The 17,506-nt window shown below is 38.1% G+C and overlaps 1 protein-coding gene across 1 annotated transcript; it reads right to left on the reverse strand.

Moving 5' to 3' along the window:
- Positions 1–5,871: 5,871 nt before the first annotated feature.
- On the reverse strand, positions 5,872–6,438 carry LOC128036132 (uncharacterized). The gene has a single exon (XM_052627010.1). It carries the CDS (start codon positions 6,436–6,438, stop codon positions 5,872–5,874), a length of 567 nt encoding a protein of 188 aa, XP_052482970.1.
- Positions 6,439–17,506: the final 11,068 nt, after the last annotated feature.

A 17,506-nucleotide genomic window follows, 5' to 3' on the forward strand; every position in this document is an offset into this window, starting at 1 on the left:
GAGAATAAGCTTGTCTTTGGATTTTCAAAACTCTTGAGGTGAAGTTCGAAAAGGATATTCCATTACTTTAAGTCAGATGAAAAAACGAAACCCAATACATTAGCGCACAATTTCTCAAATTTCCGAGCATTGAATATAGCCCTTATTATTTTTTAAAAATCTTCATTTCGAGAAAACGACATGTCATACCCAATACATTAGGACACGATGTATCGAATTCCCGAGAATGAGCTTTTTATTTATGTGTTTTGATTAAAGAAAATTTTTGATTATTTAGATTCAACGAGGAAAGTTGGAACCCAATACCTTAGGGCTCAATTCTCCCAAGAATTCCAAATTTCGAGTATTATGTTATTTTGAAAGCTTTTGGATGAAATGATTTTGATACTTAAATGATATTAGACGTAATCTTTTGAACGAATAAAGTGTGATGGAGTGATAACGAACAATGCGAAAGGACAATTCAAGATTAAAACGTACACTAATGGATAATGAATAATCAATAAATAAATTTAAACAAGCATAGCAATAATTATCTCAACCATATATCATACAAATACCAAAATTGACAAGTAATAGGAAGCTAATTGAAACCAAGCAATTTTACATAAACATAAATAAAACATACAAATTTAAAAATAATTTAAGAAATAAATATCATGAAAGAATAGGAAAGATCATTAATAAATCCTATGCGAAAATAAATTTAAAGCAAATAATATATATATATATATATGAGAGTTTCAAAAGAAAATTCAAAAATAGAGTTAAAAACATATGAAATATAACATACAAAATAATATATACTTAACCTAAATAAGTATTACATACTAAATAAAAATAATATAAAACCAACAACATCATGTATGTGAGGTAAAAATAATTTTAATGAAAGTTATATATGTATAAAATATATATGTATATAGTTTAAAATTAAATAATATATATTACATATGTACATATATAATAAAAACAAATCTAAAAATAATAGTAAATAATAAAGTAACACATATATATAGGTAAATATAATCAAATATAATAATAATAACAATAATAAATAGTAAAATAATAATAATAATAATAATAGCAAATAAAAATAAAAATAATTAAATAATTAGAAAACGCAAGAGGGACTAATCTGCAGTCAAAACAGAAATAATGGGCCACAAATGTAGTTAAAAAAACGGAGAGTCTAAACTGCAATTCGCGAATTACAAGGGGGGGCCAAATTGGAAATTATTTCATTCCCCAAAACGCAGCGCAGTGACACGGACCGAAATGAGACAATATCAAAATACAGGGCAAAAAATAAAAAGGACCGATTTAAAAACCATGCAAGAGTAGAAGGCCCTTTTGCGCAATATACCCAAGTGTTGGAAAACGCGCGGATCCTCCCCGGGTCGGGTCACCGCACCGGTCGGAGGCTTCTGAACTGCGTCGTTTTTAAAGCTACTGAAGCATGCTTAAAACGGGGTCGTTTCCTTCACATATATAAACTAAAATAAAACCTAAACAGATCAGCCTCCTATCATTTTTTTCTAAAAAGAAACTGAAGAACCCTAAAGGTTCTCTGCGCCGTTCCATGCCCAGGCTAACAATAGGTCATTTGTCTTCCAACCGACTCCGATTACAACGGAGTAGAAGGAAAGTTGGCCACCAGGTAAGCTTTGACCCTCTAACTCCTCTTTCTTTTCTTTTTTTTATACACAAATAATAATAAAGAAGCAGAAAAAGAAAAAAAACGCAGAGAGAAAAAGAAGGAAAGAACACCTTCAAAACTCAGTCTATTGCTTTTTTGATTCCTTTTGTGTATTGATATTGCGCGTAACCGTTTACAATTCATATTTGGCTTTTATATAGCCAGAAAAATGCAAAATACAAAAAAAATCCATATATTTTTGTTGTATCATCTCGCTTTTTGTTATTGGTTTTTTCTTTGCTGTTGTTTGTGTGCAGGTACGGCCATACGGAGCAGTGGGCGTGGAGGCGTGGCACATGGCAGTGGCGCACGTGCGAGGGAAGGCCCTGGTGGCTGCGGCGCTGAAAACTCGTTGTGGCTGCTAGGGTTTCGGCGTTTGGGGAATGTTTTGGGCTAGGTTGGGCTGGATTAGGCTTTAGGCTAGGCCAGTGTTTGGGTTGTTTAGGTATTGGGCTTGCTGATGTAATTTAGGTTTTTTTTTGGGCTTGTAACTATGGCCTGATGGACTTTTAATAATTTTTGTTTTTATTTATAAAATTGGGCCAGGCAAATTGGGTGTTACAGCTGCCCCTCTTTGCTTGTTGTTGTGTAACAGGAACGGAACAAAAACTTTGAAAATGGCCAATCTGCCCGGTCGTGCTTGACTTTGGTAGTCTCATTCCAACCTATTGCATCTTCAGAGGTATAGAAATTGGTGCTTCGATCCACTGCACTCCAATATCAGGGAGATAGAATTTGTACCTTGTAGCTTCTCAAAAGAACAAAATTTCCTATCTTTAGCCTGCTCCACTGCAACTTCAGGGAGATAAGACTTGTAGCTTCAACTTGTTTGCTGCAACTTTAAAGATAAGTCTGATGCGATCTGCTCTACCGCAACTCCAGAGAAATAAGATTCGTTGTTGTAGCTTCAATCTATTTGACTGCAATGTTGGGGAAGTAAGATTCGCCGTCTTCGATTTGCTCCACTGCTGCTTAGGGAGACAGGATCTACAATCTTTAACCTATTCCATTGCTGTTCAGGGAGATAGGACATACAATCTTTCACCTATTCCATTGCTGTTCAGGGAGCTAGGACTTACAATCTTCCACCTATTCCACTACTGTTCAGGGAGCTAGGACTTACAATATTCCACCTATTCCACTGCTGGTCAAGGAGATAGGACTTGCAATCTTCAACCTATTCCACTGCTGGTCAGGGAGATAGGACTAATGGCTTAAATCTTCTTCCCAATTACCTAGGGAAGATAAGATTCGCCATCTTTGATCTGCTCCACTATTTCTTAGGAAGATAAGATCTGTAATTTTCAACCTACTCCACTACTGCTTAGGGAGATAAGGCTTACAATCTTCGATCTGCTTCGCTGTCAGTACAGGAAGGCAAAATCTGTTATTTTCAACCTGCTCCGCTGTAACCAAGGGAGGCAAGGCTGGCGTCTTTGATCTGCTTCGCTTTCGGTGCAGGAAGGCAAGATCTGCTATCTTCACTGATCTGTTCTCTGGGGAACATAACCTGTATAATTCATTTTATGAACTTGGTTATGCCTAGTGATTAGGATGTCATGATCAGAATGAATCAAATGCTCCTAAAAAGACGCGTACGAATGATATTTGAATGAATGCAGAATTTTTTTTCTCAAGAATGATCCGGCTTAGGTTGTCATTACTCGAAGTTTATTAAGGCTTTATCACTAACGTACTATAACGCCTTTACTCGGCTGGCATATCAGAAGAAACGCTTAATCAGATTGCCCCCCAAGGCTCAATCCACTGGGGCACAAGATTTGCACCCTCTTTCTCTTGCTGTAACCCAAAGGTAGAAAAAAACTGGCCTTTTCTCAATCCTTCTCCTATCATAATTCAAGGATATAGAATGTGAAGTTTTTTGGTCCTTTACACCATTCCTAGGGTGTCATACTAAATGCCTATGCACAAATTAAAGATTCTCTCCTCCAAGGAAACCCCTCTTATTGCTTGGTGATTATTGCTTGCTTGTTCATTGAGCTTTATCACCAACACAGCATCGTCATTTTGTTCAACCAATGTTTTGACAACAAAATTCGAAGGGATAGTCTTAATCTAGACTTTTCCTTCTTAGATATTTCAGCCTTTAAACTTGGTGCGTTCTAAATAATAGTCTTGTTTTAGGTTACTGTATTATTTAGAAACTTCTAGAGTAATATGCAAAACTTTCCTTGTGAAAGTTTTATTAGTCCATTAATCATTATTCTAATGCAACATGCTTGCAAAAAGAGCAAATCGATGGATAAAATATAAATGAATAAATTATCAAGAATATTGAGAATAAAAGAGGAATTGACTTGTATCTTGAAAAAGAATGAGGTATTAAATATAAATAGTATAAAGACTAGGTGCCTCAGATATCGCGGCTTGAACTTCTCTGTACAAACTTTCTGAAGATCATTCTGAGTTTGACATGTGTTTAGGAGATCTACAGTACTATGTCGATGCCCCAAGATGTTGCGTACCCTTTCCATTGATTCGAGTATACCAAGGTCACCACATACCCCTATCTAATCAAAGTTAGAGCTGTTCTGATCACCTCATGCCCCATTCTAATCAATATTTGAGCCGCCCTTTTCGGGTTTTTCAACTCAAATTCCCTTTGGTCTCAAGGTGCCCTTTGCGGGTTTTCACCTTGGCCTCTCCATTTTTATTTTTCTTATTTTTTTGGACTCAAAGCGCCCTTTGCGAGTTTTCACTTTGGGTCTCTCTCTCTCTTTTTTAAAACTCCCTTTGCGGGTTTTCACTTTGGTCCTTTCCCCTTTTTAGGCAAAGTATTTCTTGACTGAGTTCGAGTTTACTGGATTGGACAGGCTTTTACCATCCATCTCGCTCAAGATCAGAGCTCCTCCAGAAAAGACCATCTTTACAACATAAGGTCCTTCCCAATTTGGCATCTATTTCCCTCTAAAATCCTTTTGTAGAGGAAGGACCTTTTTCAACACCAGGTCCGCCTCATGAAATTCTCTAGGACGAACCTTTTTGTTATAGGCTCGCATCATTCACATCTGGTACATCTGTCCATGATGAATAGCTTTTAGTCTTTTTCCTTCTATCAGGTTCAACTGATCATATCGAGATTGGATCCATTCAGCCTCATCTAACTTTAGTTCAGCTAGCACCCGAAGAGAGGGGATCTCAACTTCAATGGGTAACACTGCCTCCATCCCGTAAACTAGAGAGAAAGGCGTTGCTCCAGTAGACGTCCTAATAGATGTTCGATAGGCAAGGAGAGCGAAAGGTAAATTCTCATGCCAGTCTTTGTAATTCTCAGTCATTTTCCCCACAATCTTCTTGATATTTTTATTAGCTGCCTCCACTACACCATTCATTTTCGGGCGATACGGTGACAAGTTGTGGTGTCTGATCTTGAATTGACTGTAGACTTCCGCTATTGTGCTATTGTTCAGGTTTAGCGCATTGTTAGATATGATTCTTTCATGCATTCCATATCGACATATGATTTCTTTTTTCAAGAACTTACTGACTGTTGATTTCGTGACATTAGCATATGAAGTAGCTTCTACCCATTTAGTGAAATAGTCAATAACCACGAAGATGAAACAATGCTCGTTAGAAGCTTTTGGCGATATGGGCCCGATAACATCCATTCCCCACATGGAGAAAGGCCATGGAGAAGTCATAACGTGAAGAGGTGACGGAGGCGCGTGTATTTTGTCTGCATAGATTTGACATTTATGGCACTTATTGGCATAATTGAAGCAATCTCCTTCCATGGTGGACTAGTAATAGTCAAATCTCATGATCTGTCTAGCCATTGTAAATCCATTGGCATGCGTTCCACAAATGCCTTCGTGAACTTCTTCTAGGATTTTCTTGGCTTCCACATTATCCACGCATCTCAATAGTTCTTGATCCTTCCCTCTTTTGTATAAAATCTCTCCATCTAGGACATAGTCAATGGCTAGTCTCCTCAATGCCCTCTTATCATTCTTCGTTGCCTAATCAGGGTACTCACGATTCTTCACATATTGCAATATGTCTTGGTACCAAGGATGACTGACATTTTTCTCTTCCTCGATATTGTAGCAATGAGCCGGGGTATCATCAATGCTCATCTGGATAGGCTTCATATCTTCTAGCTTGTTCGCCTTGATCATGGAAGCTAGAGTGGCTAACGCATCAGCCATCTAGTTCTCATCTCGTGGGAGATAGTGGAAAGTAATGTCATCAAACTCTTCCGTCAATTTGAGGACCAACTTTCGATAACTGATTAATTTGAGGTCTCTCGTCTCCCATTCACCCTTGAGTTGGTATATTACCAATGCAGAATCCTCATATACCTCTAACGTCTTAATTTTACGTTCTATGGCTGCACGGATGCCCATGATGCACGCTTCATATTCGGCCATATTATTTGTGCAATCAAAATCCAATTTACTCGTAAAAGGATAGTGGTCTCCATTTGGGGATATCAGGACTGCCCCAATCCCATTTCCTACGGCATTTGAAGCTCCATCGAAATTTAGCTTCCAAGGATGATTTTCTTGAGAATCCTGTTCAGTAGTTGCCACGCACATCAAGTCTTCATTTGGGAAATCAAAATCCAGAGGTTTATAGTCTTCTAAAGCTCGGCTGGCTAAAAATTCTGCTATTGCACTCCCTTTAACAGCCTCCTGATTTATATAGACTATATCGAACTCGGAGAGCAAAATCTGCGATCTAGCCATCCTCCCATTCAACCCAGTCGACTCCATCATATATTTTAAGGGGTCTAATCTTGAAATTAGCCAAGTTGTGTGGTAGAGCATGTATTGTCTCAATCTTTACGTCGTCCAGATCAACGCACAACATAATTTTTCAATAAGTGAATATCTCATTTCACAGTCGGTGAATTATTTACTAAGATAGTATATCGCCTTCTCTTTCCTCCCCGTCTCATCATGTTGACTTAACACGCATCTCATGGACTTATCAAACACCGTTAAGTATAGGATCAGCGGTTTATTTGGATTAGGCGGTGACAACACTGGGGTACTGGACAGGTACTGCTTTACTCTGTCAAAAGCTTTCTGACATTCTTCGTCCCATACACTTGGGTTATGCTTCTTCAGAAGACGAAATATGGGATCGCATTTCTCAGTTAGTTGTGAAATGAACCGAGCAATGTAATTCAGTCTTCCTAGGAAACCTCAAACCTCTTTTTGAGTACTCGGCGGAGACAATTCTTGTATTGCTTTGACTTTGTCTGGGTCAATCTCAATCCCTTTTTCACTGACTACAAACCCCAGAAGCTTTCCCGACCTAGTCCCAAAGGTACACTTGGCTGGGTTGAGTTTGAGCTGGAACTTTCTTAACCTTAGAAACAGCTTTCTCAAGACTTGCACATGTTCCTTCTCTGTCTGAGATTTTGAAATCATGTCGTCAACATAGACTTCTATTTCTTTATGCATCATATCATGAAAAAGGGTCATCATGGCTCTCTGGTAGGTAGCTCCCGCATTTTTCAAACCAAATGGCATCACCTTATAACAGAAAGTTCCCCATAGGGTTATGAACATGGTCTTCGTCATATGTTCAGGATGCATCTTAATTTGGTTATATCTCGAGAAACCGTCCATGAAGGAAAATAATGAGTATCCTACCGTGTTGTTCACCAATGTGTCGATGTGAGGAAAGGGAAAATTATCTTTCGGACTGGCATTATTTAAATCTATGTAGTCTACACACATTCGTACTTTCCCATATTTCTTAGGGACGGGTACGATGTTGGCCACCCACTCTGAGTACTTGACCACTTGTAGGAATCCGGCATCGAACTGCTTCTGCACTTCCTCCTTTATTTTTAGCACAACATCAGGCCTCATCCTCCGGAGCTTTTGCTGGACTGGCTTGCAATCATTTCTTATAGGAAGATGGTGTACTACAATATCGGTATTCAGACCAGGCATGTCCTGGTATGACCATGCGAAAATTTATTTAAACTCCCGAAGTAACTCGATGAAGCCTTGCTTCGTTTCTTCGATTATGTGTGTTCCCATCTTTACTACCTTTCCTTCCTCCAGGGTCACAATCTCCACCATTTCCTTATGAGGTAGGATCTGTTTCTCCTCCTGCTCTACCATCCTTAACAGGTCTGGAGATAAGTTGCTATCTATGTCATCTTCAAAGTCATGAGATCCCTCTAAACACATGTCTCGTTCAAAAGGATTTTCTAAGTCCCTAGCAGAGACACTCATGTCATTGATATTCGGGGACCTGTTACAGGTACCAAGGAGTATACAAAGAATGTAAAAATTTTAAATATATTTATTTGTATGGTATGATTATAAAATTGATGAAGGAATGATTTGGAAGAATATGAAAGAATCTGAAGTAATTACTCATATAAAAGAATGAAAGAATATTAAAGGAAATATTTGTTCCAAATAACTGCAAAGATGTATTTCATTAAGATAATGATGTTTGAACATAAGCCTATTTCACAAATGAATTCTTATTGTTTCTAGGCTAAAACAACAAGTGTGTTCTGAATATTACTCTGAGAAGGCTCTAAAGACTTCAGGTATCTCTTTCTGCAGTCCAATTATTTAAAACACTCCCAGGTTCATAGGGACGGATATCCAACAAGTTCCCTTCTTCATTTATGTCTTCATGAATGGCATTGATGTGAACATTTTCCAATATCTCCTTGATACTTTCTTCTACTGGTATCCTTCTCTGAGGATGAATAATCCCTCCCGATACAAAAGTCTTGGATATGTGAGGAAAAGTCATAGGCTGCCATTTGACCTCATCCCCTCTCAAGCGTTCCCTTCTTCTTTCTTGCCTCTTCTCTAACTCTTTCTTCTTTTTTCTCATATCCGTCTTGTAGACTAAGCCAAAACGATCTTGCTTTTCTCTCAGTACAGGAACTTCAATTCTTCCTTGAAGACATCTCCCCAATCCTCTTCCGGGTAAGGCTCATTTCCCCATCAACAATTGTAACCCCATCTTCGTGGTCTTGGATATTTTCAGCACTGGAATTTTGTTCCCTTCAGAAATAAATGTTGCATTTACAAACTTTAAAGATCGAAAAGAGCATTCAACTGCCTCGTCATTAGCTTCCACGTACGGTGCATCGTTGGCTACAGCTGCTATGATGTCTTCTTCAGCATTTATTGTTACCAGCCGACCTTCTGACACTAGCTTCAATTTCTGATGTAATGATGATGGTACAGCCCCTGCCGAATGTACCCATGGCCTCCCCAATAAAAAATTGTAGGAAGGCTTGATATCCATTACCAGGAAATCCACTTCGTAGATAGTTGGACCAATCAATAAAGGTATATCGATTCTTTCCATGACCCTTCTTTCTGTGCCATCAAATGCTCTCACTATATTCTGGCATGTCTTCATGTGCGAGCTATCCACAGGCAGCCTATTAAGTGTAGATAGGGGCAACACATTCAATGTTGATCCGTTGTCAATCAATACTCCTGGCAAGGTGTACCCCTTACATCGAGTAGTAATGTGCAAAGCTTTAGTAGACCCCATACCCCCAGGTGGTATTTCGTCATCATTAAAAAAGATAAAGTTATTGGCGCTTATGTTGTTGACTAGCTGATCTAATTTGTTGACTGAAATATCATTGGCCACGTATGTTTCATTTAGTACCTTCATAAATGTACTTCGGTACTTCCGAGCTCAAAAGTAAAGCTAGTACAGATATGCGAGCTGGTTGTTTATGTAATTGCTTTACAACACTATACTCACTGTGCTTCAAAAATTTTACAAACTCCTTAGCTTCCTCCTCTTTTATTGGCTTATTGATCTACGGTTCAGGCACGACTGCTTTTTCTTTCTTTTGCTCTTTTGTTGAAGTTTTTCCTTTCGTTGATTCTATTCGGGGGCTTACCAAATCGTAGCGTCTCTCACTACTAGTATGAGAACCTATACCCTGATCCCTTTCTGCAATAGCAGCTGTAGTCTCCTTTTTTGGAATGGTCATGTTGCATTCATAGTTCCACGGGACTTTCTTGCTATCCCTGTAAGAGAAGGTTGCAGGTTTCTGAATGATGATCTTCGGCGTTATACATGCTCTAGCTTCACTATTCTTAGGTCGTGAAATGATGACCACGGGATAATTAGCTTTTAGAACTCCCAACGTTGATTCCGATCTGCATATGTTTCCCTCCTCTTGAACTTCTTCATAGAACTCCATCTCTTTATTATCTATCATGCCTTGGACAAAAGTTCTGAATTCTGTACACTCCTGGATCTCGTGTCCTATCTCCTGATGGAACTCACAGTTGTTCCCTTTTTGTTCATAACTTTTTTCTGAATCTGAAATGATCAACCCCCTTTTTTCTATCTCCTTCCAAACGCATCTCAGAGGGGTTCTTACCTCTGCAATGTCTGCCTTAATTTTTCTCCTATGTTTCCACTCATCATGTTCACCTCATTATTAGCATGATTAGGTAATGGATTTTCTGCATTGGGTGAATCATCAAGCTTGACAACGCCCATACCGATCAGCTTTTCAACCAGCTTTTTGAAGGCTATGCAATTTTCTACGGAATGCCTCATAATCCTCGCATGATAGTCGCACTGCACATTCGAGTCATACCAATTAGGGTATGACGGTTGTAGGGGTTTCAAGTAGTGAGGGGAAACAACGTGTGCATCGAATAACCTTTGATACAACTCCTTATACGACATTAGGATTAGCTTGAACTGGAGCTTCTCAGTGTTTTACCTTGTTCCGGATTCTTGTCTTGATGAGCCTTGCTGGTTAGCTGTCACCTTCCTTGGCTGATTCACCGTAATCGATTTTGAGTAACCCCTGTTATATGTACTCGTGTTGTTCACCTCATTCTCCCTTTTCTTTGAAGTTGACCTTTGGTTACTTTCTCCAGCGTCAATCTTCCCACTCCTGATGGCATTTTCAATCAATTCACCATTCATAACTATGTCAGAAAAGTTTCTGGTGGCACTTCCTAACATGTGTGTGATAAATGGGGCCTGCAAGGTGTTAATGAAGAGCATTGTCGTCTCTTTTTCCAGGAGGGGTGGCTGAACTTGGACTGCAACCTCCCACCACCTCTATGCATACTGCCTAAAACTTTCGCTTGGCTTCTTTTCCATGTTTTGCAAGGTGATTCTATCAGGAACCATGTCTGTTACATGACTGTACTACTTTATGAATGCTTGTGCTAAATCTTTCCATGAACTAATCCTGGTACGGCTTAATTGATTGTACCATTTAGACGCTGCTCCTGTAAGGCTATCCTGGAAGCAATGTATTAGCAGTTGGTCATTGTGAATATACCCAGTCATCTGCCTATAGAACATGGTGATATGAGCCACGGGGCAACTGGTCCCACTGTACTTCTCAAATTCTGGCATTTTGAACTTATAAGGGAGTACCAAATCCGGGACCAAGCTCAAATCTTTAGCGTCTATCTCATGGCAGTTCTCAATGATTTCCAGTGCCCTGAATTTTTCCTCAAGCCACTTACACCTCTCTTCTAGCTGCTTTGGCAATTCTACCTTTATTTTTTTCTTTTTCAGCCACTTCGTCGAAATCAGGGACGGCGAGGTTAATAGGGTTATCTCTGGGGTTAGAGCCTGATCCAGCTTGAAAGTTCGTTGAGGCACCGGCCTGAAACTGCTGAGGCTTGATTGTGACAGAGGATTTGCATGGGTTCACCTCAGCTTGGGTCTGTCCATGCGGAGGGGTAAAGTCAGGAGGATAGAGAGGTTCGTCATTGTCTCCTTCTTCAGCATTAGCCATAGGGCTTTTTCCTTTATCATTTCCCCCAGTCAATAGTTGAGTCAACTGATTCATTATGTCTCTTTGGGACTCCTGCATTTCGTCCGTGATATCTTGCTGAACCTTAGCTAGCTGCTCTCGCACTTGCAGCTGAATTTGGTCTTGCATCTCCTTCTAAAACTATTCCAGTCTTTCCAATCTTTGATCCATGTTTCTTGACTTTGCACGAGTGCCGTACGGGTTTTTGATTGATTGGTTTTCTAGATTAACTGTAATGATTTTAATCGGTCAGGATCTTTCAATGGACTTTAGTGCATATGATGTAATGTAATGCAAATGTATGAATGCAAAAAGGCGTCGATTCTGATTCAATTCCATTTAGAAAACTTTACTAGAAAAAAAAATTATTTACATAAAATAGATTACATATATGGTTTTGCCCTAATACTCAGAACTTTAATTTTCCTAAGTAGCGAAGCTAACTCTTGTCCCCGGCTTGATTCTAGCTCATACTTTACGCTCAGTGCAGTGGCTTGTACCGCCAAAGTCTACAGGTGATCAACTACCTCTCGAATTTGAACCACAACTTCTCCCATAATACGATCTCTGTTTCTAACTTGATTCTGAAGATGGTGAATTTGCTCACTCTGACGACTTTCGTTGGTTTCCAGGTACTCAATCCGGATCTCACAATTTCGCAATGCCGATTCCAACTCTTCTATTATTTCTTTCATTTCTTCGATCTTACTCAAGCTCGCTCTCAATTCCATCGCAGAATTTCGACTTTGATACTAATGAAGAGATCTTTCTAACCCAGCCACTCTATCTTTTAGTTCACACTTTTCCTTTTGATTATCTGACACCACTGTTCTGAAGTTTTCCCTAGCCCAGCGGTCCTTATTGATAACCTCAACTTATTATAGCCTGTCTTCAAACTGTCTAAGTCTGCCTCGGCTTTGTTCTTACCTTTTTTTAATTTCTCAGTCTCTAACTTTTGAACATCCACATCTTATCCCAAGTGCATCTTTTCTTCCTCCAACTATTCGATCTTCTTTTCAAACTCTGCATCCCTCTTCTCAAAATCTTGCTTTATAATTTCCAATTCAGAGGGAACAACCCGCAAATATTCTTCTATCGACTGATTGTCTCCTTGACTTGGCCTTGGGATATTATCATTGATTCTCCTAACCAACCATTCATTATATTCAGGAGTTGTCATTGGGCCTACGGCTAATCTCTTCATCCGACGAGTTTGGTCTCATGCATTAGTGATATCTCGAATCTTCTTTTTATAGCCATTATCTTTATATGAGAATTCAAACTCAGCTAAACCTTGGGTTACAGGTATAAATTGCCTTGACCTATATTGTCTTAGCACCATCAATAGAGCATAACCAACAGTTCCCCAGATTCCAAGTAACGGGACCCAATCAAAATCATCACATCAATACAAGATCTCATCCGAAAGCAACCACGGGGCTCTCCACTCGATGTCCTCCTCATGAAGATTCTGAAAAATGGCCAACCATTTCTCTTTCGAGATGTCATCTCTCCTTGGTGTAGCTGCTATCTCTTTCAGTGGCGAATAACTTTCAGAGAAGACTCGATACGAAACCTTATCAATTTTCCAAAAATGATTGTGGAACCATGCAAGTAGAAGCTACACACATCCGATGAATCTGCCTTCACCTGCCTTTCGACATGCGTTCAGTGACCTGAAGGTTTCTGCCAAAATTACTGGAATCGGTGTAACCCTCTTATCAAGTCGGTCAAAGAGATCTGAGGTTGCCTCATCTACATGCCCTAGTGCCTTAGGAAAAATTACTAGCCCATAGATGCTCAAAGAAAAGACATCGACCTTTTTCCTCGCATCAAGGTGTGCCAAAATTAGCTCTTGCAGGCTTTTCCAAAGAATGTATTTACTTCCCCCCTCTGCTTGATCCGTGCTGTGACCCACTACTCACTCATTCCGGTGATGTTCATCAATTTCTTTACAAAGGTTGGGATATTAACGGCTCTAGAGTAGACTTTATCAACTTGGATCTTTGGGCAACGTAGCAAAGCTGTATATTCTTCTATAGTGGCACTAAATCAACCCTTCCAAAGGTAAAGCAATTATATGCGGGGTTCCAATACTGAGGGAAGGCCTGGAACAAATGTTCGTCTACCTTAATGTTGAATAGATACGGCAAATCCCCATAACTATAGTTGAACAATTTCTTAGTTTCGTCATTCCAATGATCCCATATTACCTTTAATTCCTTAAGGCTATTTTGTGTTACGCTGATACGGGTGTAATCCCACAACTCTGACATGTATCCCCCGGCTAGACTATCTCATTTCTCTAATTGTGTTTTCTCTGACCACATACGGACATCAGCATTGTCCTCCACTTTATCAAGAAATCCGTTCTCCATGCCAAGCTTTCTAATTTGGTAATTGAACTTGAATCAACACTCTTTTGAATATGAAATGACATGCCAACATAGTAAAAACACCATAAGTTAGTGCAACATACAAAAACACAACTTCAAGTAAGTAAAAAAAAGAATCAAACACCTATCTGGGTAACAGCTGGGGTTTCCACAGTACGATCAAGGGTGGGCTCCTAGCGTTTTCTATATGCAGTTCGGTTCTAAAGTTGAGGTACCCGAACTAGCAGATTCCTCGATCCTCACCCATTATAGGCTCATACGGACCAAGTTCGGTTCAGGGGAATACATATCCCTATGGCTACACGGAGATGAAAATCTCACGAAGACATAAGTACGGATGTATCCCGAAAGCGGTCAACTATTCTGCACGGAGGTGAAAACCTCACGAAGGACTAGTTTCTTACTCCCACTTAAAAGGGTAAGACTAAACAGTCTTTAAGCAATATGATTCCAAGATATAAAACTCAATTTACAGTAATCATACCACACACAAATGCAATGAGAGGATCGTAATTTTTTCAAATCAAAATTTCAATTTTCAATAATAAGACAAAAAATAATCAATTTTATGGCTTGACTCTCCTGATATCCCCAGTGGAGTCGCCAAGCTGTCGAAACCATTTTTTAAAACAAAAATGTTATTGTCGACTTAAAAACAAAACGAAAATTGGAGTCGCCACCGATCCTTTATTGAGGTGTGACTAGTTTACCTTAAAGATAATTTTGGTCTTCGAAACTTTGAGAAAACAGGTTCGAGAGTCGGTTACGCACGAGGAAGGGTTAGCACCCTCGTAACACCCAAAATTGGTACCGAATTGATTAATTAAGGTCTTAATTCCGAATATCAAAAATTTGTGAAGAATTTTAAAAATATGGTCCTCCTTTTTTAATGATAATTTTATAAAAGATGCTTGAATAAATCGAGGCGAATGCTAAAGACCTTCTCGTCTCAGAGTAATAAAATGTCATACCCAATACATTAGGACACGACATTTTTAGTCCTCGAGAATAAGCTTGTCTTTTGATTTTCAAAACTCTTGCGGCGAAGTTCGAAAAGGATATTCCATTACTTTAAGTCAGATGAAAAATCGAAACCCAATACATTAGGGCACAATTTCTCAAATTTCCGAGCATTGAATATAGCCCTTATTATTTTTTAAAAATATTCATTTCGAGAAAACAACATGTCATATCCAATACATTAGGACACGACGTATCGAATTCCCGAGAATGAGCTTTTTATTTATGTGTTTTGATTAAAGAAAATTTTCGATTATTTAGATTCAACGAGGAAAGTTGGAACCCAATACGTTAGGGCTCAATTCTCTCGAGGATTCCAAATTTCGAGTAGTACGTTATTTTGAAAGCTTTTGGATGAAATGATTTTGATACTTAAACGATATTAGACGTAATCTTTTGAATGAATAAAGTGTGATGGAGTGATAACGAACTATGCAAAAGGATAATTCGAGATTAAAACGTACACTAATGGATAATGAATAATCAATAAATAAATGTAAACAAGCATAGCAATAATTATCTCAACCATATATCATACAAATACCAACATTGACAAGTAATAGGAAGCTAATTGAAACCAAGAAATTTTACATAAACATAAATAAAACATACAAATTTAAAAATAATTTAAGAAATAAATAGCATGAAAGAATGAGAAAGATCATTAATAAACCCTATGCGAAAATAAATTTAAAGCAAATAATATATATATATATATATGAGAGTTTCAAAAGGAAATTCAAAATAGAGTTAAAACATATGAAATATAACATACAAAATAATATATACTTAACCTAAATAAGTATTACATACTAAATAAAATAATATAAAACCAACAACATCATGTATGTGAGGTAAAAATAATTTTAATGAAAGTTATATATGTATAAAATATATATGTATATAGTTTAAAATTAAATAATATATATTACATATGTACATATATAATAAAAACAGTCTAAAAATAATAGTAAATAATAAAGTAACACATATATATAGGTAAATATAATCAAATATAATAATAAAAATAATAAATAGTAAAATAATAATAATAATAATAATTAAGTGATTAGAAAACGCAAGAAGGACTAATCTGCAGTCAAAACAGAAATAACGGGCCACAAATGTAGTTAAAAAAATGGAGAGTCTAAACTACAATTTGCGAATTACAAGGGGGCAGATTGGAAATTATTCCATTCCCCAAAACGCAGTGCAGTGACACGGACCGAAATGAGACAATATCAAAATGCAAGGCAAAAAATAAAAAAAATAAAAAGTACCGATTTAAAAACCATGCAAGAGTAGAAGGCCCTTTTGCGCAATATACCCAAGAGTTAGAAAACGCGCGGATCCTCCCCGGGTCGGGTCACCGCGCCTGTCGGAGGCTTCTGAACGGAGTCCTTTTTAAAGCTACTGAAGCATGCTTAAAACGGGGCCGTTTCCTTCACATATATAAACTAAAATAAAACCTAAACAGATCAGCCTCCTATCGTTTTTTTCTAAAAAGAAACTAAAGAACCCTAAAGGTTCTCTGCGCCGTTCCATGCCCAGGCTATCCAGAGGCTATTTGTCTTCCAACCCGACTCCGATTACAACAGAGTAGAAGGAAAGTCGGCCACCAGGTAAGCTTTGACCCTCTAACTCCTCTTTCTTTTCTTTTTTTTTATACACAAATAATAATAAAGAAAAAAGCAGAAAAAGAAAAAAAACGCAGAGAGAAAAAGAAGGAAAGAACACCTTCAAAACTCAGTCTATTGCTTTTTTGATTCCTTTTGTGTATTGATATTGCGCGTAACCGTTTACAATGCATATTTGGCTTTTATATAGCCAGGAAAATGAAAAATACAAAAGAAATCCATATATTTTTGTTGTATCATCTCGCTTTTTGTTATTGGCTTTTTCTTTGCTGTTGTTTGTGTGCAGGTACAGCCGTACGGAGCAGTGGGCATGGAGGTGTGGCACGTGGCGGTGGCGCACGTGCGAGGGAAGGCCCTGGTGGCTGCGGCGCTGAAGGCTCGTTGTGGCTGCTAGGGTTTCTGCGTTTGGGGAATGTTTTGGGCTAGGTTGGGCTGGATTAGGCTTTGGGCTAGGCTAGTGTTTGGGTTGTTTAGGTATTGGGCTTGCTGATGTAATTTGGGTTTTTTTTTGGGCTTGTAACTATGGCCTGATGCACTTTTAATAATTTTTGTTTTTATTTATAAAATTAGGCCGGGCAAATTGGGTATTACAATTACAAACGAAAAGTGATGGATAACCAAAAGTTATATCACTTGATTACTAACCAAGAGTTATCACATTTCATAGTGATGAATTATATCTCTTAAAATTATATAACTTTATTATTAACAATGAATCATGATTATTCAAGTATACATATGTTGAATAATAATGTTTATTGCTAAAAGATGTGATTATCCATTTAGATAGTTGTGTTCCTATGAAAAGACAAGAGGACTCCTATAAATAGGAGACAAATTTCATTTGTCTGACACACTAGAAAAATACATCAAAGTTTCTTTCTATTGTTATACCATCTTTTATATTTTTAGATTGTTCTATAAATAATTATTGTAGAAATTCTTTATAGAAATTCGTATCCTTGTTATGTTTTGTTCA

Source organism: Gossypium raimondii, chromosome 13 (assembly GCF_025698545.1).
Source record: "Gossypium raimondii isolate GPD5lz chromosome 13, ASM2569854v1, whole genome shotgun sequence".
NCBI lineage: Eukaryota > Viridiplantae > Streptophyta > Magnoliopsida > Malvales > Malvaceae > Gossypium > Gossypium raimondii.

Bases quoted from the DNA above. Each gene is read 5' to 3' on its own strand.
- LOC128036132 (XM_052627010.1), bottom strand. From the start codon at position 6,438: ATGGAGTCGACTGGGTTGAATGGGAGGATGGCTAGATCGCAGATTTTG.